Source organism: Triturus cristatus, chromosome 7 (genome assembly GCF_964204655.1).
Source record: "Triturus cristatus chromosome 7, aTriCri1.1, whole genome shotgun sequence".
NCBI lineage: Eukaryota > Metazoa > Chordata > Amphibia > Caudata > Salamandridae > Triturus > Triturus cristatus.
The window spans coordinates 169,548,586-169,573,789 of record NC_140590.1 but is presented as its reverse complement, the minus strand read 5'-3'; the positions used below and the strand labels follow the sequence as shown (position 1 = coordinate 169,573,789).

At 41.9% G+C, this 25,204-nt stretch overlaps 1 protein-coding gene across 1 annotated transcript in view; it reads right to left on the bottom strand.

Annotated features, from left to right (window-relative positions):
- Positions 1–281: 281 nt before the first annotated feature.
- Positions 282–25,204, bottom strand: part of LOC146809137 (IgGFc-binding protein-like) — a gene marked incomplete at its 5' end in the record, with an annotated part of 458,615 nt that continues 433,692 nt past the window's right edge. The window contains 2 exons of the mRNA XM_085615951.1: positions 282–574; positions 8,302–8,360. Of these exons, the coding sequence (XP_085472077.1) occupies positions 8,323–8,360 (38 nt within the window). The remainder of the gene's footprint in view (positions 575–8,301; positions 8,361–25,204) is intronic.

The window sequence follows — 25,204 nt, the reverse complement described above, 5'->3', positions numbered from 1 at the left end:
GTTTAAGAAGGAGTTATAATTATGCTATGAAAATGATGGAACGGGCAGTATTTTAGCACTATCTTCAGGTATTACACAGAGTGGGGCTGAGGCGCTGCTTCTAATATTTAGGATTGAATGAATAACTTGGTCTAGTCTCACATGGAATATCAGTGGAAGGCTAGGAGCAAGACGTGCAGCAGTAACATATACGCTTCAGTGTCCCATCCCAGAGGAAGAATTGTGTTACAAGTCTCAAGGAAAACAGAACTCAGTAGAGGAGGTGTTACAACTTGGTACATCTTTATTTGTGGAGTGCAGGTTGAGGATCACTCCCGCATCATCATTAGCCGAGCTAATGTCCACATTAAGAATAGTATTGAAATTCATCTTACGCATTATTCCAGAGAGATTGAAAATCGGAGATTCTGTCCTAAGTGAATTACTGCTGCTGACAATTAATATTAACACTTATTTTGAAAGAAATATAATGTTAAATTTGTGAAGAATCCCAAATTCCGCAAGAAGAAGTTGGACGTCACGGTAGTCATCTAAGAATCTAGGTGGCACCCAAGGGTCCATCCTGGCTGCTTTGCTAGGAGAGAAAAACATTGCATAAGCCAAAATATACACCAAATATTGTACAGTTATTGACTTTACATACTGTACAGTGGACTTCACATATCACACCGGATCAGTGGAAATACATTTCAGGCCTTTGCTTTAACAACCTTAAATTGAACAAATATCAAATCTATCATGCATAACAAGGAAAAGGAGTACCTCAACAAAGGGACATGATCTCAGGTCATACATCATACTGCATTAATAGAACAGATTATTTGAGAAAGCAAATTGGACTGCTGGGTCTACCCAATCAGCCGTGTTTCTATTTCCAAAATTGTAACTGTGACTGCTAACGCTCGCTAAGTTACATCAGACCGCCTATGATTCATTTCTTTTGTAGCCTGTTTTACACTATTACTTGCCTGTATGAAAGTCATTGTCCTTACAAGTTCTGAGAGAGAGAGAGTAAAGACTGAGTATGCTCTGCTCAATCTCCGACATCACATTATGCCAAAAGATATAAACATTTGTCAGAGCCAGAGCCGCCTAAAACCCAGACATGGACAGTTCCTTCAAATCATTTGGGGAACCTTTGCACCACTGATACACAACTTTGCCCTACACAAGCAGAATGAACATAAATATTCTACTACGGACAAGGTGCGTAAGGGAAGACACCCCGGTGGGCATCCAAAGCTGTCGTTATTTCCTTGTGTGTGCACCTACTCATCAAAACGTGATTGATTAGGGGCAAAATGCACAGAGTGGAAAGGGATGTATAATGGGTTTGGATTTTAATGGATGGATAAGCTAAAACACAAAGAAACACTTTCCTAAGATTATTGAGATGAAAACATTTTAAGAGAATTTACAAAGGACTACTATGCAGAATGCAAGTGAGTGTGCGATGAAATCTGGAAAGTTCATCAGATTTATTTGACTTCTAGTACCCTGTGCCTAAACACAAAACTAAATATTATACCGTACAGAGCATTAAACTGATACACCTAAACCAACACTAAGAAATAAAGGAAGAGACATTGTTAAAATAAGCACAATGGGCAAAAACTTGAAGCATCCAAGCAAAATGGTCGTTCATGATTAGATACAGTTTTCTCACTTAATACAGAAGTGTTCTGTCCATTGCCCTCTCCTAATAAACCTGTCATCTTCATGTACTGATTATAGTCTGAGGTATGTACCTTACTTCTTGAGCCACTGCTTGGTTAAAAGGACTTTCAGCTGTCATAAGTCCCATAGGGAGGAAGAGAAACCTCACTTATAATGAGGATTGCCATAAATAAATCATGGCATTAATCTATAATCTTTCTTTCTCATTACAGTGCTTACTATTTCAATTTGCTGTATCAGCAGAAAAGGACAGCAAACCACATGAGCATGGTCGTTAACTACTTAAAGATGTAGATGGCTGAAAGAATATGGACCTACCAACTTAAGCTGAGCCTATGAATGAACTTAAAAGTCCAGAACCTGCTCCTGACAAGAGGCAGAACATGAAGGACTACTTTCAATAAAGTTATCATCCTCAGCAAACTTCCTACATAACCACTACTCCTACAGCTACGGATCCCTTGTGCACCATCAGTAGGATAAACTCTAACTTAGACTCCACAATATCCCACTTGATGGTGCCTTGAGAAGAGATCTACCCAATGCTTATACCTTACCTCTTGAAATGTTTAATCTGAATTATTGATGCCCTTCCAGGTCAGGTTCTCAGGGCCTCCCCTAACCCCCCCAAAGACTCTACCAACTCATTCTCATGCTTTATACTCAAGAATTGTGAAACTACTAGTGGGCCAACTACATATAATCATGAAGAGACCTGAACTGCCAAACAAGAGATTTCCAGTTAGATGCTTTAGGCCTGCCTCTGAAGCCTGAATTCCACACTGAAAACAATAGTAATTCCAGGCAGGTCATGCAGTTGCCTCTATACACTTGTGCTACCTGAGAGCTTTGCAAATACTCTGCATACATCTAATTCACCTCCTTGATTGCCAAAGCCCTGGATCTGAGGGATCAGGGAACCTACCTGAAAGGAACAAACACATGTAAAAGACCAAAAAATACAGGGAAAGGAAGATAGAGGAAGACTCAATGGAGGTCAAGAAATGTGGTAAGGTAGGTGATATCTTGTTGGGGAAGAAAACACAAAGGATACGACTGAGTAAAATAACTGACCCTCTCAGGTCAGACTAGACCCCATAAGCAAAGGCAGATGTGATTAGGCAGCAGTAAAGGACAAAGGGCCTCATGCGCAATTTTTTTAAACTGTTGTAATCCCTTCGATTCATTAAATTAGAGTGCTTGCTACTGATAAAAAAACATTTTTTGTTTTTACTAATAACATTTGCCAATTCTGGAACACGTTTCAGAACCTGTAATTAGGTTTAGTAATGGACCGCGAAACGCTGTTTGGAAGGGACGTGCTGTGGGGCTCCTTTACAAACTGTACTTCATTCCCTGATGTATCAGTGGATTGCAACTGGACTTTTGTTCGCAAACCATTGATCAGTTACGGGCTCCCATGTTCAGGTGGTAACTGATTAGCGAAGGGGAAGGGCAGACAAGTTTCAGTGCAAGGAGGAAGTTTCAGCAAGAGCAGGAACTGGTCTCTGGACCACTGTCAACTCTCAGTGAAACTTTTTATATAAAGGAATAGAGGGTGTGTTTAAAGACAACAGTTTTCCTAATTTAGAGACAGTCTCAGCAATGGGGTCTGCTGACTGTTGCTGTCAACCATCCCTGTGATTATGGCCAATTAAAGGGGGTCGTAAAGTGCGACCTGCCTAATAAACATTAATTAGGCAGGCTGTCCTTCAGTCCCCTGTGATTCGGTATTTTGTGAACTGACCTATTTTTGTCCAGGTCAGTTTGGAAAATCCTATTCCATTTGGAAATGGTCAGTGTGCAAACTGTGACCACTTGTTTGCCAATAGAATAATAGTACATTAAGGCCCACATTCCACAGCAGCCTTGAGTAAATTGTGCTGCAAGTACCAGACTATGCAGACTATGATGCAATTAAATATACATGATGCAACACAGTTCATGGTGTTATCTTTTTTTAAACAAGGTTGTTCAAGGTTCATAATTTAGAAACGAGTATCCATTTTTCAGATTCTTTTTGCAAAATATTGTTTACCAACACTTAATAATTTGTCTAGCATGAAAAAAGTAGATGGCCATTTTTTAATAGCAATCACTTTTAGCTCTCGGAGTAAAAAACATTGGGTTCTGTTCTAAAACTGCATTTTGTAGTCTGTTTAGTAGTACTACAATAGAACTACTAAATTACTGTCTACTGCTACTCACTAACCTATGTGCAAAGGTCTACACCAACGCCTTCTCTGTCTTTTATTAGCGGACATCGCCAGCCGAATGAACAGATCTCTGCACTGGTAGGTGTATCTTTAATTAGTAAATGTGGGAGGAATACAGAACAGTGTCTGGAAAATGGGGAATATTTACAGATCAGTGGGAGGAGAGTAGGTTGAAGTAGGAAAGGGTTAATAGAGGGTCATGCAGCACCCACCAGAACAAGTCCATAGCTATTCACAAACTGACCTACAATTTTATTACATTTTTTAGTAACTTTTTTATTTAAAAAAACGAATTCTGTGCATAACTTAAATTAAATTAAATACATAATAATTCAATATAAATATTTTATGGGTTTATTTTCATAATATATTATTAAGAAATCATTTTAATTCAGTAAATTGAAATGAATTATTTAACTCAAAATGAATTTAATAGTGTTGTGTTCTACATTTAAAATACATATAGAAAAATGAATTTGCATTAACATTTAACATAAAAGTATGTGAACTATTTTCTCACCTTTAAAACACGTTTATAATTTTTGCTATAATGTATCAAAGGGGAAATCTCCATTTCATTTGTGGAGGTCTCTGCCAAGTGTGCGGAACGTAAAATTCGGTTTCAAAGTCACTAAAAGTATTAACTTTACAATTTTGTAAGATGTTTTTAATGACTCCACCCCCTGTTGTAGGGATTGGTGAAATGTAAGTCTACACTTTTGAGTAATTTTACACTTTTTACAAAAGTAGTAAAACTACTCAAAAGTGTAAACTTACACGTGTAGATGTACTCATGTGTGAGTTTACTTTTATTATTACTCCCATCGTGTATAAATTATACAATGCTGCAAGCAGAAGAAACTGTAATCACTTCTTGCAATTTCATGTAACAAAAAGTGTGCCTCTTTTAATGTAATCATACACCGTTTACACCTGCCTATTACTGTGATCTAGACAGCATTCAAATACCATTTGTCTTTCAACAGCTTTCAGGATTACATGAACAAAGTTGCCACCTTGATGTACAACAACCATCTTAAGCTGATGGGGCACATAGTTCCATCTGGTCTGAAGCTTCGTGGCTTCCTCCTTCAAGCATTTCATGTATCTATATTGATCAAACTCATAACCTAGGCAGTGATTGTTAATCTTAATTTTTTCTTCAAACATCAATTAGCAAAGATAACTTCGTCTGGCTTTTCTCCCCCCTGAGGTAAGACAATGAACTTAGAGACCTGTGTTATACTGGATTAGTTGCATCAATGACATCTATCCTGGACTTCACCAAAATCGTATTCACATATGCAGCTGATCAAAAACATAGCTGCCTATTTCGTTTATCGGCGCACCTAACAGTCAGCAGATCTCCACGCATTGCCTTACTGACTTCCAGTATGTCAATGACTTCTACTGAAATCTCAGTGTATTGTAATAATCACAAACTCCTGCTACATTCTGGCTCAAAGATACTTTTCTCACACTTCACTGGGTAATGTACAGTAGGAAGCCTCTCCTCTTGGAAGTGAGCTTTCAAGACCTAGAATGCTGTCCTCACATACTAGACATATTGTTTATAAGCACCCGGTCCTCCACAAGTCTCTTAAAATGTGGCTGTTTACAAATCCATTCCATTACTAATCAGGCCGTTATGTCTTTCTCTCAGTTTCAGTCCAGCATCAAGGTACTCCGTTAAGGTTGCTGTTAGGTGTCGAAGATACATTCCATTCATTCATTCATTAGGTAATGCTACAGTGGATGAGCGAAGATCACATACAGAAACCAGTTTTTTGTGTGAGTTAGATTGTGTGAGCTGTAAGTGAGATCAGTTTCAGGTCGCTTCAAAACCGCCATCCCCTTTCCAAGGTGTCTAGCCATTCCCTACAATGACATCCCAAACCAATATGAAGCAAAGCATTTCACTGGAATGGTATGTCAGAAGCACATGTCATAACAGCAATAATAATTAGGTGGGGTTATGTTAAAGAGTGACTTAAGTTCAGAATTAGAGTTTTAGGTCAAAGTTAAAAAGTCAAGAACAGATTGATGGGTGAGTTTCGTACAGGGCCAAGGATAAACTAGGGGTCAGGTTTAGAGTAGTGCCAGAGTAACAGTGTTAGGCTATGTTAGGTTTAGGGTAGTGTTAGGGTGAGGGTCAGGATTAGACATTGGGTAAGGTCAGTGTATGAGCAAGAATCAAGATTAGAGTTTGGGTTAGGTCAGTGTTACAGCAAGAATCAAGATTAGAGTTTGGGTTAGGTCAGTGTTACAGCAAGAATCAAGATTAGACTTTGTGTTTGGGTTAGGTTAGTGTTAGAGCAAGAATCAAGATTAGACTTTGGATTAGGTCATTGTAGATCTTAGGGTGAGGCTAGAGCTAGAATAACAAAGTTAGTCACTGCTAGGGTTAGATTAGTGTTAGACGCAAGGTCAAGATTAGACTTTGGGGTAGGTCAGTGTTAGAGCAAGAATTAAGATAAGACTTTGGGTTTGGGTTAGGTCAGTGTTAGAGCAAGAATCAAGATTAGACTTTGGGTTTGGGTTTGGTCAGTGTTAAAGCAAGAATCAATATAAGACTTTTGGTTAGGTCAGTGTTAGGGCAAGAATCAAGATTAAACTTTGGGTTAGGTCAGTGTTATGGCAAGACTAAAGATTAGACTTTGAGTTAGGTCAGTTTTAGAGCAAGAATCAAGATTAGACTTTGGGTTAGGTCATTGTAGGTCTTAGGGTGCGGCTAGGGCCAGATTAACAATGTTAGGGTTAGGTTAGTGTTAGAAGGAGGGTCAAGATTAGACTTTGGGGTAGGTCAGTGTCTAAGAAAGAATTAAAGTTAGACTTTGGGTTTGGTTTAGGTCTGTGTCAGAGCAAGAATCAAGATTGACTCTGGGTTTGGGTGAGGCTAGTATTAGGGTAAGCATTTGCCAATAATCCAAAACGAAAAACATCAAATAAGTTCAAAGATGTGGAAAATGTATATCAATGAAAATCCAAGTTGTTTTTAAATAAGACGGGAGTCATTCAAATAGTTTTCATTGGAATGCCCAGAACAGTCTGATCTTTTCATATAAATGATCACTAACAAAAACGCTTCTCCGAAAGTCTATTCTTCTGATATAAATAGCGAGGTCAAATAATATTGATATGTGTTAACACCATTATGATGCTTTAAAAAGAGCTAAGGTGTTCTTTCTTCTTAGCCATTATGGACCATTTTGTGATATCTATTTAATGTTTTAAACATGGTAGGAGGGCGGTGAGAAATATAATTTTTTTTTGCAATTCTTTTTTTGTGAAGCTAGATAGATCTCTAATAAACATTTAGAAAAAATAACTTTTAGAATATTACCTTTTCCCTGCCTGACGCTTCTGGAGGCAAATATCTCCCAGGAGCAAACAGTAGGCTAACTTGAATGGGCAGATATGACTTTCCCATAATATGCAGTGGGAGGCCTGTGAGCACCCATATTTGTTACCCTTTTTTTGTGTTCTATTTCTTTTATTAGGTATTCAAACAATTGAACACAGAAAACAAAGTAGGATTGTACATACGCTGTTCTGGGTTACATTCACATAATAATCTATGTGTGTGGGGGGGGAGACGCTGATATGCCCAAGCAGGAAACACTGACAAAATAAGAGATCTATGATAGTTTGGCAGCGTGTCAGTTTGACCCTGTGGCCAGGTGGCAGCACGGGGATGTACGTGTATGTATGGGTGTGCCAAAGTGGGGGTATGGGGAAGAAGGGAGGGGAAAATAGTGCCTGATAACAATAATAATAATGATGGTAGTGAAAATAATAGTAACAATGATAATGATAATAGTACTGAGAATAAGGCTGAGAATACCGAAGCAGAACGAAAAAAGGAGGAATAGAGGAGTGAATGAATGGAAGTGAATAGAATCTTTTTGCAATTCTAATACACATCATGTAATAACCTCCTACAAACAATTTGATAGTTTAACAATGATATCACCCTCAGTGAGAGGGCTGTACTGTAAAGTGATTATATAATGCAAAAGGATGCTGGGTGTTAGTCCTGATTTTGACTCCCATTCAAAGGTACGAGTCCCAGCAGCCAACATCCGGCTGTGAGAGAGGCCATACCAGCCACTAAGAAGTCCTCTAATTCAAAGATGTCCACCATACAGGGATGAATTGTTCTCCAAAATGGCCCCAATTAGATGGGAAACTGATCTGAAATAAGTGAAAATCAAACATCTGCACACTTATAAAGTTTCTGTGGCACACTCAAAGAGGGCCTATTTGTTAACTTCTCTTGAAGCTTTGTATGTGTAACACTTTGCGCCCAATACAAGTGGAAAAAGTGAAGGTAATTTTCACTTCTATCTCTAGGGGACATGCTTCAAATATAACCAACCCCTCAATGACACGAGGTTGGGCTACTCACCTGTGTTAGTCTCAACAGTTTCTATCTTTTACTGCTGTACTGTACGTGGCCAAGTTGCACTGTAATAAAACAAAAATATATACATTAGAGTTGCATCCTTGAAGTGGGCTTGTACATTTAACTTTCCTTTTTCTTGAACTTTAAAGAATGCATGTATGGCATGCAAGCATACCACTGGAATTTGATCCTGTTTGATGGGCATTGTGGGATACATGTTTGTGATGTCATCCGGGTTAATCAAGGGTGGGTGCATAGACAAATGACTCAGAGGGTTACTTGGGTGCAACATCTTTCTGGCTCACTGCTAGTTTTCTGCAATGTACCAACATGAGTGGAGAGGAAATAAAGTATATGCTAGAGGTTTTGTTGGTTAAGGTTACTGTTAGAAATGGGATTTCTGGTTGGCTAGGGCTTGCGCCTAAGCCAGGCAGAAACCATGACTCTAGTTAGGGCAAGGGAGTTACACGCAAGATAACCCCTGCTCACCCCCTTGGTAGCTTGGCACAAGCAGTCAGGTTTATCCCAGAGGCAATGTGTAAAGTGTTTTGCGCAACACACTCACACAGCAGCGACACACTACGCACACCACAAAAGAAACTCCACACAAGGTTATATAAAAAATAGCCTTTGTATTATCATAAACACATTAGAATCATAATCACACAATATACACTGTGCCAATTGGCACCAGGTAGAAATTCACAGGGATTATGTACAAGACAGGGCCCATTGGGCCACTGTCAGAACCATCAGATTGCAGGTAGCAACTATAAAACACAACCAAACAGGTGTAGACCAATCTTACCATGTTTACCACAGACAGCACATGCACTTTACACTGGACAGCAGTGCTAAAGTGCCCAGAATCCTAGAACCACCAACACCATGTCAGAAAAAAGACTAGGAGGAAGGCAAAAAGTTCAGGGATGACCCCACAAAAAGGGCCATATCCAACAGTTACCCTGCCAAAAAAAGTGCCCCAAATACTTCTTTTATCACCAGGTTTTACCTGGCAAATGAGTATATCAGCAGCAGCCTGAAGAACTCTTAGGCCCTGATGTAGCTAAGAGTTCTGTATCTACGGGAATATATCTTTGTATACTAGGCCCTAAATTCCCTAAAATATTTGCTCCATGATAACAGAGATAAATAAGATAGGACTGATTTTGCTCCTTACTATGATTCTGTTCTGTACTTTTTTTTAAATGGCATTGATTGAAAATAACGTAAATGTATAACAAGAAGTATAAAAAACAAAACAAGCATCGTTTTTTTTAGTTACACCTTTATTTCTCATTACACCTATGCCAATTTATCTCTGCTGCAATTCCGCCACTGCCAATGCCGCATTGAGCACAAGTGGTATATGCTTCTACTTCTGTTTCCTGATGACTTCTATTTGCAATCAGTGGTTGTCCTGACACCTGGTGCCACTTCCTTGTAGGTCAGCTCGACTGTGTGCGGATGCACACAGCACTTTGAAATTTCCCTTTCCCAGTTGCACCCCCTCTGCTTCTCTCTTGTTTATTGAAGAGTGTGAACTAGAACTTAATTTTGTAAAGCCAGTTCACTAGGCCGCACCCACATGTTTTTTTTGTTTTTCTCTTTTGTGTCTTTCCTATAGTCACTTATGCAATAACAGTCCATTATTCAGGCCATGAACATTAGGCTACGGTTTTCAGCAGCGGAGGTGTATATTAATTCATGTACTGCTTTGGGAGCAGCAATACCATGCAAGCCTAGACTATATGTGAGCAAGATGGTTGTTCCTCATGCAGGTCACTGAAGAACTCTCTGTCACTTATCTAGGGCATAAGTTCATCCTTCAGGAGACATAATTTATAATTAAATGCAGTGGTCAAAAGATATGCATTGGGATTTGAAGGGAGGCACTGTAGTTAGTCCTTTATTGGCAAATGTCGAAACAAAGCAGAAGTGCTGCTTCCCAACCCCTTTGGTGGTCGCCCCATTGGCCAACTGAGTTAGTAAGGGAACTCTTTGGGAGAAAGAAGAGGGTGGACCAGCATATTTCCCTGGTACCAATGGCATTATTGTGCCTGTTCCTGAAATCTGGGTCAAATTGTTCCACACATATGATTTAAAGTCTTCTTCAGTGGCAAACCCTTCATCAGCTCTAAGAGACTGCTTCCCTAGCAGGTCAAGTTTCACCTCTAAATTTGTCACAGTGACTACAGTTAGCTGAATGCTTAGATCATGAATTCAATCAGGAGGTGAGAAATCCAAGCCTCTGTTTACTTTTACTATTCCCTCCTTGTCTTCCTTGTATCAGATGTCTTCTTGCCAACATGAATGCCAAATGGAGGGCTGAGAAGCCCACCCTGTTCAGTCGAGGCTAAGTACAAGCTCGATCAGGAGTTTGGTCTGATGTGCTTTTAAATAGTGGATGAAGTTTCTTACTTGTAACGTGCTTTTCTTGGATATGCTGACCTCTTGCTGGATTTGTTATTCAACTGCAGAATTAGCATACCTTCCTTTTCTGAAGACACTACATATTTTGAGGACGATGATGGCTTCCGCTTACCAACAAGTAAAGATCCTACATCATTATTTTAAGCTTTTTTGTATGTTTCATTTGAGCCTTATGCCTTTTGGACTTTGTTCTGCTGCTGCATTGTTTCAAAGACTAGTGATCAAATTACTAGGTAGTGGTTGTGGGATTACGTTTGGGTTATAGTCAAACTACGCACAACAGTGATGGATGAAATGCTTGAATTAATCTCAGCCACTTGTAATTACTCGAGGCCGCATCCCAAGCCAATCGTTATTCAGTCTAGACCCAGGTATATGCAGATCAGTCTTCACCCTGCTCTAATGGGGGAGAATAATTCAAGCATTCCATCCGTCACTTTTTTTGTATACTTTGGTTTGGGTTATGGTGACACAAGTGAACAGCATGTTGCGAGAGTGCAGGAGGTCTCAGACGTTCTGAAAAGTCATGCCATGACATGACATGGAAAGTGGGAACATGTAAGTTTGGGTGTTCTGAACATGTTTTTTCTGCTCATGGTATATATCTTGAAAAATAATGAAACTATGCAGAACATACATTCCTGAGATGAAAGATTTTGTCCAAACATTTTTGCCGAATGGCTGAATATTTTACACACTTTGGGGCAGATTTACAGCCCCTTGCGCCTCATTTCCGCCGCCGTTGCGTCACTTTTGTGACACAGCGGCGGCGCAAATCCTGCGCCATGGTGCGGGGTACTTACAACGTGACGTATCTGGGAGATGCGTCACGTTGTAAAGCCCTGCGCCACCTGTAGGCGTTCCTGCGCAGGGGGGGGGCGTTCTAGCGCAGGAACGCCTCCTAAAAGTGGCTGAGTGAAATCTACAAGATTTCACTCAGTCACTTTTAGACCCATGCTGCGTCAAAACCCTGCGCCTGCCTGAAGCAGGCGTAAGGATTGACGCAGCATTAGCAAGATTGGGCCCCCCAGAGCATTGCTGGAGCTGCGTCGCGCTTGCGACGCAACTCCAGCAATGCGCCACTTTTACGGCACAGATGCGTCACGCATCTGTGCTGTTTTTGCCCCATGGTGCGCCGCATATTAAATGTGGCGCATCCATGGTGGCGGAGCTGTGGCGCACAATAACTGGCGCATCCCTGCTGATATGCAGGGATGCGCCAGTTGTTGTAAATATGCCCCTTTGTTCTAACTATTGCTAGTCAGTCAAGCAACATATACTGTTTATTGAAGAAAGGTGTGGAATTGATTTGGAGAAGACTGTCAATGTGAGCTTGACAATATAAAATCTCTTTTGGGTACTGCTCAATAACTTCAGTCTGTTTCAGATGGTCTTTGTCCCTTAATCACTGACACCAGTGACAGAGCACTAGGGTGTAGTCTAAAACAGGCTCAGGGGGAAACGTTGGTGACTATTGTGTTTGTCTCCAAGGAAATCTTCTGCAAGGTTAATATCCTAACTACATTAAAACCATCAAATCACTTCAATTATCCTATTCCCACCAAATTATTTAAAGAGATTACCGCATCCATTTTCCCTCTCTAGTCGAACCTTGTACATGAATCCCTCATGGAAGGCCTTATTCCAGATTGCCTCACGATTGGAAAAGTCATCCCATACCAAAGAAACCCAAGGCAGACTTATCTGATACTAACAACTTCCGACCAATTTTGAATATCATGACTCTATCCAAACTACTTTAGAAATACATACGTACACAACTTTGTAATCACATTGAACATGTTTAACTCCTTGACCAATACCAGTCTGGCTTCAGATCTGGACACAGTACAGAAACCGCTTTAACACACATTGTGGACGATGCCCTAAGCCTACTAGACCCGAACGAACCTTACCTGCTAATACTGTTGGATATCTCCTCATTGTTTGACACGGTCAAACACAACAAATTAATTGACCTCCTTGAAACAAGGATGGGTTATCAGGTGCAGCGTAAACTGGTTTATCTTGTTCCTTCAGAGTAGAACTCAAAGATTCAAAGTCAACCACGACCTTTCCAACAGGAACTGGTATCAATTGGAGTTCCACAAGGATCCGCACTATCACCAACACTTTTTTTAACCTGTTTCTGGAACCTCTCACCAAAATTCGGAAACAGACTAACATTCACTATCACATGCACATGGATGATACTCAACTGCATATGAAAATTTCTTCACCGGGCGACATCCATATTCTGAACTATGCTCTTCAAAAAACCCAACAATGGTTATCTCGCAACCAACTTTTGCTAAATTCACTCAAAACTGAATTCCTCTTGCTCACCCCCCACAATCATACTGTGGACATTTACGACTGGCTCAAACAACTAACAGCCCACAACTGCATCCCACATGTTGTTAGCTCCACTAGATCACGAGGCCTGATCGTGGACAAATGCCTGAATATAGTATACAGGATCACATCAGTGACTACACAACCGGAGGTCTGCACCTCAAAATGTGTTGAGCGCAGTCCGTGTGCAACAGGCCAGGCTCATCGAAAATATGGTGAGTTACTGTCCTGAGACAATTTTTCCATAGTGCTGATGCAGCTCCGTAAGGGGGAAAAGGGGCCTGAAAGCCGGTGTTTAAACTTCAATAGTCAGAGCAAAGATGCATTACTGGGATCCACGTGATAATGGAGCACTGTAGGCTAATGAATATGAACTTTGACCCTGACCCCTTGGGAAGAATGCTGGAGTGTGCTACCAGAATGGAAAATGCTTCCAAAAGCAGCACGAAGTTTGAAGACCCGATCGAAATTCATTTTGAATCAAATAAGGAAGTGTCAGCCCTGACTTTCAATGACAAATTGAGAGGTTGCAGCATCAACTCTTAAGTAAAAAACAAAAAGTACTACATATCCCAGAAGGCCTTCACTGGTATAAAGACATGGCAGTCACAAACAAACATTGTAAACAGACTATACCACCATGAAGAAGACAGGAGGTTGAAACCCATATTGGTGTCTGATGCTTTTAAAACTGACGAATAAATGAAGTTCACCTAAAGCAGCTTTCAGGAGTGCAGTGTTTCTCTCTTCCTCTTGGCATGCAAAATAAGAGGGTTTTGGTCTTAACCCTAACGCTGGCACTAGCAGCTAGATAGCGCTGCCTTCGGACCATTTTGGAATGAGGATCACATCAGTGCCCTTTAAGGAAAATCAAACAGCGCCTACCACCCACTGACCTGCAAGCAGCTGTCCAATCCCCTTTAGCTCCCGTTTAGACGACAGAATTGCGACCCTGGTTGGGCAGCCCAAAGCTAAACTGGCTCGTTTAAGGGCCACTCTGAACTCCGCTGCCAGTCTCATCCCCGGCTCAAGAAAGCGTGACCACATCACACCTGATCTAATCCAACTTAACTGGCTTTTCCTAGATGCAAGGATCAGGTATAGGATAGTCTGATTGACACACAAAGAACTGCATCAGAACACCCCCACTTACCTGGCAAATAAACTTGCACTATCTTGTGGGAATTGCGCACTAAGAAGATCAAACACTTAACTGCTGAAACCTTCAAAGTTCACGAAGAAGAGAACTTACAACCACGCCTTCTCCGGTCTTGCACTGAGAATATGGAACACTTTCCCGCCAGAAATCAGAAAAATCCCCCTCACCTCTACTTTTAAGAACAAAGTCAAAGGCCTGCTCATGAATAGCTACTTGAGACAATAGTACTGTAGCCTCATAAACTATTTGAAATGACCTTACAACCCTGCCCTCCCCGATCTATGATGCAAACGTTTCAAATAAAAATAAATAAATAAATAAAGGTTCAAAGTGTATACAGCTCATGCTGTCTTTTGGCGTGTTAGGACTTTTTTTTTAGCAATTTCTGTGAGGTACTTGGTACGAAGTTTACTCGGATCACAAGCCATTGCAAGAAATCTTTAATAAGAAAGAATTAGATGCATTTCCTGCCAGAATTTGGGAATAGATTGCGGCAAAGGAGGTTTTTGTTGTTCCATTACTGATATTCCTGGTATCTCCTAAAAAGCAGCTGTCTGTCTTCCTAGAATGGTTGGGGCTGAGAATCACAAAAGAAAAAAAGAGGTGAATGTCGGTCAAATGACTGAGTCAAGGTTCATGCAGTTGCAGATGAGTGTGTTACGCAGGAAGAATGGTTGGAAAAGATGGCTATGCATTAGAGATATATTCTTTGTGCACATGGCTTTGACTAGGTAATGACGATGGAAGAGATTGCAAGAGATCCGATACATTGATCACAGGTTACGAAACGATTAAACAGTAATCCATGAGTTGTCTTTTCAAGATGGGTTGTTAAGAGGGCCAAGATTGGTTCCACACTCTGACTTAAGGATGAGGCTTATTGAGTTTACTCATGCAAAACATTAGGGTATATGCAAGATGAAAGTGGGATGGAGAACTTTGTGTTGGTAGCCGGGTATGAATAGTCGAGTTGAGAGATTTGTACTAGAAAGTGTTGTATGTAACGTGGCAGATAAGTCAAGGAAGGTTGGAATTTGGTATGTAGTGGTGTCCCCAAGGGGCCACAGGAAGATTGTTCCCTAGATATTTTAAGACCTTTGACATTTGATTCTATGGCACATTATGTTTTGGTTGTGATGGTCATGTAGTTGGGGTGGCCTGAGATTTCTACCTGCGATGATCGTAAATTCTGTAATTAACTTTTTAAGTCAAATTGTTGCTCATGAGTGATAATCACAAGAAGTCTGGAAAAAGAGTTGAAAGGCCATACAAAGAGGAAATTTTAATTTGACGACTTTAAAGCTGCTACCTAAATTCATGTACATGTAGGTGATATGGTGTTGAAGGTTCCAAAACATTTTGCCCAACATTCAAAATGTAACTCTCCTCTTTGGGTGGTGAAGCATGTTAGAGGCGCTCTGAAACTGAAAGATGGATGAATTCGGAATCTCAACCAAATTTATATTGTCAGTAAAAATAATTATATGTTCTCAGGTATTTCTTGCCTTTTTTCCCCTTTTGTCTTTTATTTTCTCTATAGTACCTTGTTTATTTCCCCTCTGTTTTAGTTCTGCTATATAGAAGGGATGTAGTGTGGTATATGTAGAAGTGAGTTAGCTTTCTATTCTCTCTTTTAGAACCTTCTGCAGAATTGTTATTTAGAATATATTTTAATGGTGCTTCTGGACTTGTCGGCGGCCTTTGACATGGTCGACGTTTCTCTGTTGGCTGACCGGGTCAGGGCAGCTGGGCTACGGGGCGTAGCACTGAACTGAAAGATCTCTTTTTTGAAGGCTAGATCTCAAGTAGTTAGACTATTCCCTATACCTCTACGGACGTTAAGGTGAGCTGTGGAGTGCCCCAGGGGTCCTCTCTCTCCCCTCATCTGTTCAATATTTATATTCAACCTCTGTTTAGCTCCCTCAAGAAGATGGGAATGAACATCTTCAATTACCCTGATGATATGCAACTGCTGTTTGCAATCAATGATAGTCCCCTAGCCAGGCAGCACTTTCAAAACACCATGCTGTTCATCCGGGGCTGGATGAATGAGAACCAGCTGAAACTAAACCCGGACAAAACTGAGATAGTCCATACAAAGAACAGTTCTACCTGCTGGAACCCTAGGTGGTGGCCAAGTGAGATGGGATGCCCCCTACTCCTAAAAAGGCTGTAAAACGCTTGGGGGTGATTATTGATGAGGATATCTCATGCAAACAGCAGGTTAGTGCAGTGACTTCAGCCTGTTTCCTGCAACTGAGTCGGATACAAAAGATCAGAAAGCTCCTTACGAGGGAGGCCCTGGTCCAAGTTATCTTGGCCTTGGTTATGGCCAGAATTGATTACGCCAACTCTCTCTATGTGGACCTCCTGAAATCTCTCTTGCGCAAGCTTCAGTTAACTCAAAACCAGGCCGCCAGACTGTTAGTCCACCTGAGCAGAGGTGGTTCCATCTCGCGGGTGACTAAGAACCTTCACTGGCTGCCTCTTGAGCAAAGATCTAGGTTAAAGGTATGATGCACGGTACTCAAGGCATTACATATATGCGCTGCCCGGGATTTGTGAAAGCGCGGATTGTAAAATATCGCCCAACAAGAGAACTGAGATCTAGCTCCCTGCATTGCCTGGTCCGCAGACAACACCTAGGTGGTTTTCAAGCTATCCTGTAATATTGCTCCTGCCAAGAACACACCCAGTCAGCACATAGTCAGGAAAAAGGCCACAAGGAGAAGCCTAAACAGTGGTGAAAGCACCCGAGCACTTGAGTGCTCTGGGCACTGTGATCAATTCAGCAGAGTCACACCAGCAGTAATCATTGCAACAACAACTGTGTCCACTTACCTCCTCCTCCTTTTGTTGTTGACCGCCACCTCCACCCACACACACACATGCCAAGGCAATGGAACTGGAGATGATAACTGTACTGTGGGAGATGGACTTCTAGGAATACTCCCTCAACTGGACTGCTACTGCAACTGGCTACTTAGTATCGACCATTGAATGGTTACTTTTCTGCTTGGTGGATGCTAGTGGTGAGGCCTTAACTCTCGCAGGTGACTAAGGACCTTCACTGACTGCCTATTGGGCAAAGATCTAGGTTAAATGTATGATGCATGGCGTTCAAGGCATTACATATATGAGCTGCCTGGGATTCGTGAAAGTGCGGATTGTAAAATATCGCCCGACAAGAGAACTGAGATCTAGCTCCCTGCGTTACCCGGCCACCCCCACCTATAAGAAACTTAGTATGGGAGCTCGCAGGTTCTCTGTCACGGTCCCTCGAGTATGGAACACCCTCCCCTTGGAAATTAGGCAGTCCTCCCACTACACTAAATTGAGGAAGCTCCTGAAAACCTGGCCGTTTACACAGGCTTATCAGTAACAAGGGCTCTTCCGACAAATTAGTACCTAGCGCCAAGAGACCACCCCCCCCTTCCCGGTGAAAGTGCGCTCTAGAAATAGCCAGTAACATAACATAAACACTTTACATTACTCTTGATCCAAGTACCAGTAAGCACCCTAATTGTAAGTTATTCAGTAGAAATGCATTATCCTCCCTAGAAGATTTCATCATAGACTGTGATAAAGCCTTGAACTCACCAACATCTCAAAAAGTAAATCTTACTCTTCTCTGCACCAAAATCCCAACTTCTGTCCAGGTAAAAAACAAAGGAACCTATGCACATATCCAAACAATGTATATTCTAGCTAATTCCATAACCTTAATCACACACTCAATAGAGAAGTAATTACAAAACAAGCAACCCTAAACTGGGAATCTAAAGATGATCTAGGTCATTCGACTGATGAGCACAAGGAATCCAAGTAAATATAAAAATGGAAAGAGAAAAAAACTTGCTCAGATATGACAGACCTGATCTCCATCCAAATGAACCACTGCCTTCAGATAGCCCCCATAAACTGCCACTCATCCTCTGCTCTTCCTATTATAATCCTAATCTTTATCCTACCCTGACCAATTGATCCTGTCAGAAACTTAGTATAATGAAGCCTCTCAACCTACTGTTGAGTTAATGTTAGTTCAGCAGTGCTCGATGAAATGCTTGGATAGAACAGACAGAAAAGGAAGTGATTGGCTCTGAACACAGAGCTAATGTCAGTAGCACACTGAACACCACATAGGTGTATCGTACCTTCCAATGACCACTGATATCCTACTAAGCCCCTACTTTTTCAGGGCATACAAATCTATTCCACCACCTTCCAAGTAAAAATTATAAGTTCGCTGAACAATGCCCAGACCACTCTCCTACTCTGCTTGTGTCTTTAAATGTGAATATGTTCCTGGATAAATTTACTCTCTATGGGAACTCCAAACATAAAAAGTGTTTCCCAGCTTAAATGAATTCCCTACTGTAACAACCTGGCAGAACCTTGCCACTATTACACCCACACAATGGTACAATTGAACTAATTTAGAGAAAACAAAACCTTTATCATGGTCCACAATCCACTAGTTATTGACTGTGGCAAGTACAAACTGATCCCTTAGTCCATACATTTTCCATCATCAAAAACAAATTATTAACCGAATAGACCAGGAGAAAATGGGACCAGAGTTCCTCTTAACTACTGTGCAATTAAACATGGCAGATTGCATAAGGGTACAGTAGCTAAATGCCGAAAGACCTTATCCTGAGGTTTCTTTCTCTGTTACCCACCTTTCGAGGAGAGCAGAAAATGCCCTATATGCTCAGCACAATGGCACTCCGAGCAGTTAAATAACTAGAAATAAATATGTCAGATGTATAAAAGAGAACTGGCAAGCACACCTCTTTACCGTAGGTCTCCACATCCTGAAACAGGAAAGGAGATTGTACTAAAACAAAATTTTCAAATCGATGAACAGATTCTTCAGCTTTCGAATCAAACAAATCAAAAAAGACAGCAGCCCTGCAATTAGCTCAGAAGAAGTTCGGTAACATCGATGGAAAAACATATTGCTTAAAGACATCTGCTCCAAAATGGCAGAATTCTTCTGCCAAAAGATTTCCCATGTTAAACAAGCCATCAAGATACAATAATTACTAACTTCCATTGCTGAAATTCAGGCTAAACCCAAAGATAGATGGTGGTAAGTTGAACCTATTGGTAGTATCTCTTTCTCAAGTATAGTTGGAAACACCGAAACATCACACTGCACGTATGACCTAATGCCGAACTAACTAGAAAAAAGCATTGCAAGGCTCAACACAAATTAGCTTAATATCATAAATGGATTCCTTGATCAAGGTTTGACTCCCTAAATACTGGAATGTTCAGATCCTCATAAAAACAAATGTGATGACTCTGCAGAGCTAAACAGTTGTACACCAAGGACCAGTCTTCTATTCCTTTCCAAGCTACTGGAGATCTGACCAACCAAGACCTACTATCAGGTTTCAGACAGACCACAGCACACAACTGCTACTCTCTGGGTAGTTTATGATGCCATTGGTGTCTTGAACCCGGGTGAGTCTTGCCTCCTTGTCTTACTGATTCTCTGTGTCTCTCTGAGACCTTGAACATCAAGCACCGTAGCATTCTTCTGAGAACTCAGTGCTGAAATAGTTTACGTCTCATCTATCTAAGTGGGTAATTGAAATACAAATGAACATTTGCCACATCACTCTGTTCCAGAGAAGCGCAAATGTCCATTCTTTCTCACTTATTGTTTAATCTATATAGTGGACCAGAGGAAGATCTCAGCATTTTTGTTAAAATCAGCATACTGGTGACACTCAACTCTAACTCAGAATGAACTCCTGTGAAGATCCATCTGGTTTTTTTTTAAATCATAAATTTTTGCTACTTTTGCCCTCTAAAAACAACTACTTGACCTAACACTGGTTTAAATACCTCAGTCCTCTAGGGATCTCGGCCTATGTGGTAAAAAGCCAACTCTCTGGGCTTTCATCCCTGATAATTCATAACATCTGGATGAACAATATGAATAACATTGTAAAATGGCAAGGTAAACACTCAAAGGAATAAAAATGTAACCCACTCATCCACAGGTAGGATTAACATTAGTTTTTCAGGCTTTGGTTCGCTGAAAGATTTATTAGAGAAATGCTCTTATAACTGGTCTCTCAGAATAAAGCATGGTGCCACTCACAGCAGTCTTTCATGCCATGGCTGAGTCAGTGGCTGGACCCTGCCGCAGGGAAATATCACCCTAGTGTAAAAAAAACTCCAGAACTGCCCTCTGGAGGCCAGACACCAATGTAAATGTGCAGTACAATGTATAAGGCGATCAAATTAAACACTGCCATATGCTTAACACAGAATTTCAGGACCTCTAGAGTGTACATACTCTCATAAACAAGAAAGAAGTTCACTCGAAAACTGCCAAAATTCAGAAACAATAAAGACGCTTTTTCTCCTGATTCCCCAAAACTACCCATTACAAAAGGCCCAACTCTGAACATCTTTCGGAAGAAAAACTGTTCCAAGCTGTAAAAACAAAAAATAGTATGGCTGCCACTGATGGGATAAGGCACCACGGTGCTAAGTCTTAGTGGATCAGATTTTACATTGTATTCTTTCACCCCTCTTCAGCCAGGATAGCTTGATTCCAGTGGCATGGAGAGCACGGGACCTACGTCTGGAAACCCCAAAACCGGTCCTAGGATGCTTGTTTCCAGTCCAGGTAGGACCTGGCTTGGCAGTTCGGGCTGCACTGTTCCCATGAGGCACAGGGTCAAGACTGATTTGCATATGGCTGGGTTCAAATTGGAAGGGCATGGTGAGCAAAAAAACAATGGATTTAGGCCCAGATCTCTGTACTGGGGTGAATGTATGACATTGTTCTGCATTCTGTCCATCAACTGTTGTTTTTGCATTTGTCACCCCGAGTTGGAAGGGTATGCCCAGGCATGGGTCCCGTGCTCTCCATGCCACTGGAATCAAGCTATCCTGGCTGAAGAGGGGTGAAACCCCGAAACCGGTCCTAGGATGCTTATTTCCAGTCCAGGGAGGACCTGGCTTGGCAGATCGGGCTGCACTGTTCCCATGAGGCACAGGGTCAAGACTGGTTTGCATATGGCTGGGTTCAAACTGGAACGGCATGGTGAGCAAAAAAACGATGGATTTAGGCCCAGATCTCTGTACTGGGGTGAATGTATGACATTGTTCTGCATTCTGTCCATCAACTGTTGTTTTTGCATTTGTCACCCCGAGAGGGAAGGGTATGCCCAGACATGGGTCCCGTGCTCTCCATGCCACTGGAATCAAGCTATCCTGGCTGAAGAGGGGTGAAACCCCGAAACTGGTCCTAGAATGCTTGTTTCCAGCCCAGGGAGGACCTGGCTTGGCAGTTCGGGCTGCACTGTTCCCATGAGGCACAGGGTCAAGACTGATTTGCATATGGCTGGGTTCAAACTGGAACGGCATTCTGAGCAAAAAAACGATGGATTTAGGCCCAGATCTCTGTACTGGGATGAATGTATGACATTGTTCTGCATTCTGTCCATCAACTGTTATTTTTACGTTGGCATTTGATGCCATCCTTTGCAAGTCAGAAGCATTTGAGCCCAATGACAAAGGTAAGTTGTTAGCAGTTGGTAGCCACAGCCGCTCAGGATCCCAAGAGGACATATATCCTGTGGGACCGATGAAGTCTTTAGAATAAAAGACTAGTCTTCGGCCGGCTCCACGAACATGTGGAACATTTGAGGGTACTTCATTTTCTATGTGCAGAATTTAGACCTTGGCCACTGTAGAGCTGGTTGGTACTCCTTGCTGGATGAGATGGAAAGCAATGGAACCTGGGCACTGGGATTTGTAGGCCTCCTGGGGCACCTGATAACATCATCTATTGCATACATCTCTCCAAACTTCAGGGGGCGGCTCTCTTGGACACAGTCCTTATGAAATGTTTCTGAGTGACAAAACCCTAATTGTTCTTCTACCACCTCAAATGTCTGAGCCCATAAAAATCTGCTGTGTGTCCCTCAAGCTATCCACGATTCATTTTAACATTTACATACAGCACTTAGCAAATCTTCTCCAGCAAGATGGGCTACAGTTATTTTGTACGCAAACAACACCAAGGTCGTTTTCAAGCTATCCTGTAATGTTGCTCCTGCCAAGAGCACCACAGTCAGCACACAGTCAGGAGGAAGGCCACAAAGAGAGGCCTAAACAGTGGTGAAATCACCTTAGCACTTGAGCGCTTTGGGCACTGAGATCAATTCAGCAGTGTCACACCAACAGTAGTCATTGCAACAACAACTGTGTCCACTTACCTCCTTCCCTTTTGTTGTTGACTGCCACCTCCACCCACACACACATATGCCAAGGCAATGGAACTGGAGATGATGACTGTACTGTGGGAGATGGACTTCTAGGACTACTCCCTCAACTGAACTGCTACTGCAACTGGCTACTCAGTATCGACCATTGAATGGTTACTTTTCAGCTTGGTCGATGCTAGTGGTGAGGCCTTAACTCTGAATTGCTTCTCTAAATTATTCTCCCAGTTTCTGATCTGGGCTCCCAATAGCCATATCCCAACAACTACAGCAAGCAACTAGGGGCCAGCACGGCTACTGTTCTCCCCACAGTGGGCTCATGGAGTTCCAGGGGTACGACACTCAGCACAAAATGGCACAAATGCCACTGCCATCGCCAAATGCCAAAATGGCGATAACCAGCCACTCCCCAGCATGTCGTACACCGTTACGAGCGGGTTGGGTACAGTGACGGTGGCCAGCAGGCAGCAGCAGTATTGGCAATAATGACAGTAGTGGTAACCTTATGGAAAGGGCGCACAGAAACTCCAAACTCCCCCTTCCCTATTGAAGTCAAGGCCATAGAAGCTGTAGAGGGGGAAACAGGGGTTGCGGAAAAAGACACGCTGATACCTGAGGTCCCAAGTTCAGAAGGGCTCAGAACTGGAAACTCCTCAGTCCTACCGCCGAGGGGGAGCAGGATGCTCAGCAGCAGTTTTCCTCAAGGCTCCTGTAATGATGTAACATGGCTCCATGCCAGAACACTAGGCATGGAACCAGCTTGTTCTGAGGTTCTGTCATGTGAGGGTTCTATGATGACAGTTGATATGCTGGCTGTTGGTTGAGGCTGTAATAAATACCTCTTACCACATATCTTTATGTGGTAAGAGGTATTTATTACAGCCTCAACCAACAGCCAGCATATCAACTGTCATCATAGAACCCTCACATGACAGAACCTCAGAACAAGCTGGTTCCATGCCTAGTGTTCTGGCATGGAGCCATGTTACATCATTACAGCTCCCTCTCTCTGAATGACGTGTGGGCAGGCACAAGCACGGCATCAGGGGAGGAGCTCCTTAAACTGAAAGTGGTTCTTTCCTACTGGATCGAAGTGAGGCTCCAGAATTTACCCAAAATGTTACCAAACCATCTCTCTACTAGGTTCTTCCTTCTACACCACAGTTATTTAACATGGCTCACTGCCTTGCTGGTCTGTTGATGGATGTCATTTAACTTTCCGAGGCTCAGTCGCACCAAGCACAAGCTCCTGATCAGGTCACAGGTCCTGCCTGCGACCCACAACCAAGGTCCATCTGCTAGACTTTCCTCTGAAACCCTCCCATTCTGTCCGAAAACTTTGTATCTACATTGATTCCAACCTGTAACTGGAAACAAAGGATGTAAGCATTGCCAGAAACTGCTGTTTGCAAATAGAAGTCCTCAAAAGAATCCTATTGTTGATCTTGTCCAACTTTTATGATCCAGTAAGTAATGGCACTATGCCCCCTAGAGTGGATGGCAGAATGCCATCTAATGCGGACAACGGTAATTGCAGTTACTGGGAAGCTCTACTGAAACATCTTAACAGGCTGCAGTCTGTGCTCAATGCAGCAGGAAGGCTCCACATGGGCCTATGATGCAAAGACCACCTCCCTCCCATTCTGTATTCCCTCTTGGCAGCCAATGTGCAAAATGGTAATCTTCAAATTCATGGCCATTCCACACTCAAAGCAGTCCATCACTCCACTCTATATTGAATGCCCACAAAGTATAGCAGGCACATTGCGAGCGTTCTTTGCTCTTTATCAGCCTTTACAGAGTGGGTCTTCTCTCATGACAGCCAAGACGTGGAAATCACTGCCCTACTCTCTGTGCATGGAGACAAACCTGTAAAAAGCTGAAAACCTAACTTTTCTAGTCCGTAATCCTGTGTATCTTCTGTCTTCACTAGCCTATACATTGTCTTTTCTTCCCACCTTTTTTCTCCTTCCTCCTTTCCCCCTGCCCCAGGTTACATGAATGTGTATTCATTAGCAGTAGGAAGCCTCTGTGTGAGAATTCTCCAGAAAATAAGTCTTAAATTACATAACATTTGTTTTGACCTTATGAGCCAGGTCTATGTTATATCAAATGATATAAATGAAAATATAGAAAGTAATATACCAAATTCTTGTATGTGTCCTCTTCTATTGCAAATATATGTGCATACTTTACCAGACCTAAGTAACCTTCAATTGCATTCTCCATGGTAAGTATCAATCAAAGACATCCATGCCATTCCAACATTAGCTATCCCACATGCATTGTTAGATAATATCCTATTAACAAATCTTCTAGGACAAATGAGCAAATGATCCAAGTCTTGAGGTATATATGTGCTTGAAGGTCTTGGCTACCTGATGATGCCTTCTCTTTTCTCCTAATTCACTTGCAACTTCTGGTGTCCTAGGGGTACTCATGGTTCACCACAGGGACGTGGAGCCTGTTGTCAGTTCACCCACTTCTCTTGGAGGATCTACCAGCAACCCAACCCAAACACTGAGGTGCTAATCGAGACTCCAGGGAAAAAGTAAAGAGGATGAAAAACATGAGCCAGCTTCGATGTGCTGTGTGCCTTCTCAGTCACAGGTGTTGATTGATTTATCTGTCATCTGTAGACTGCACCAGGTGACAGAAAATACAGAACAAAGTCTAAAAGATTCCCAGATTGGTTCAAAATATG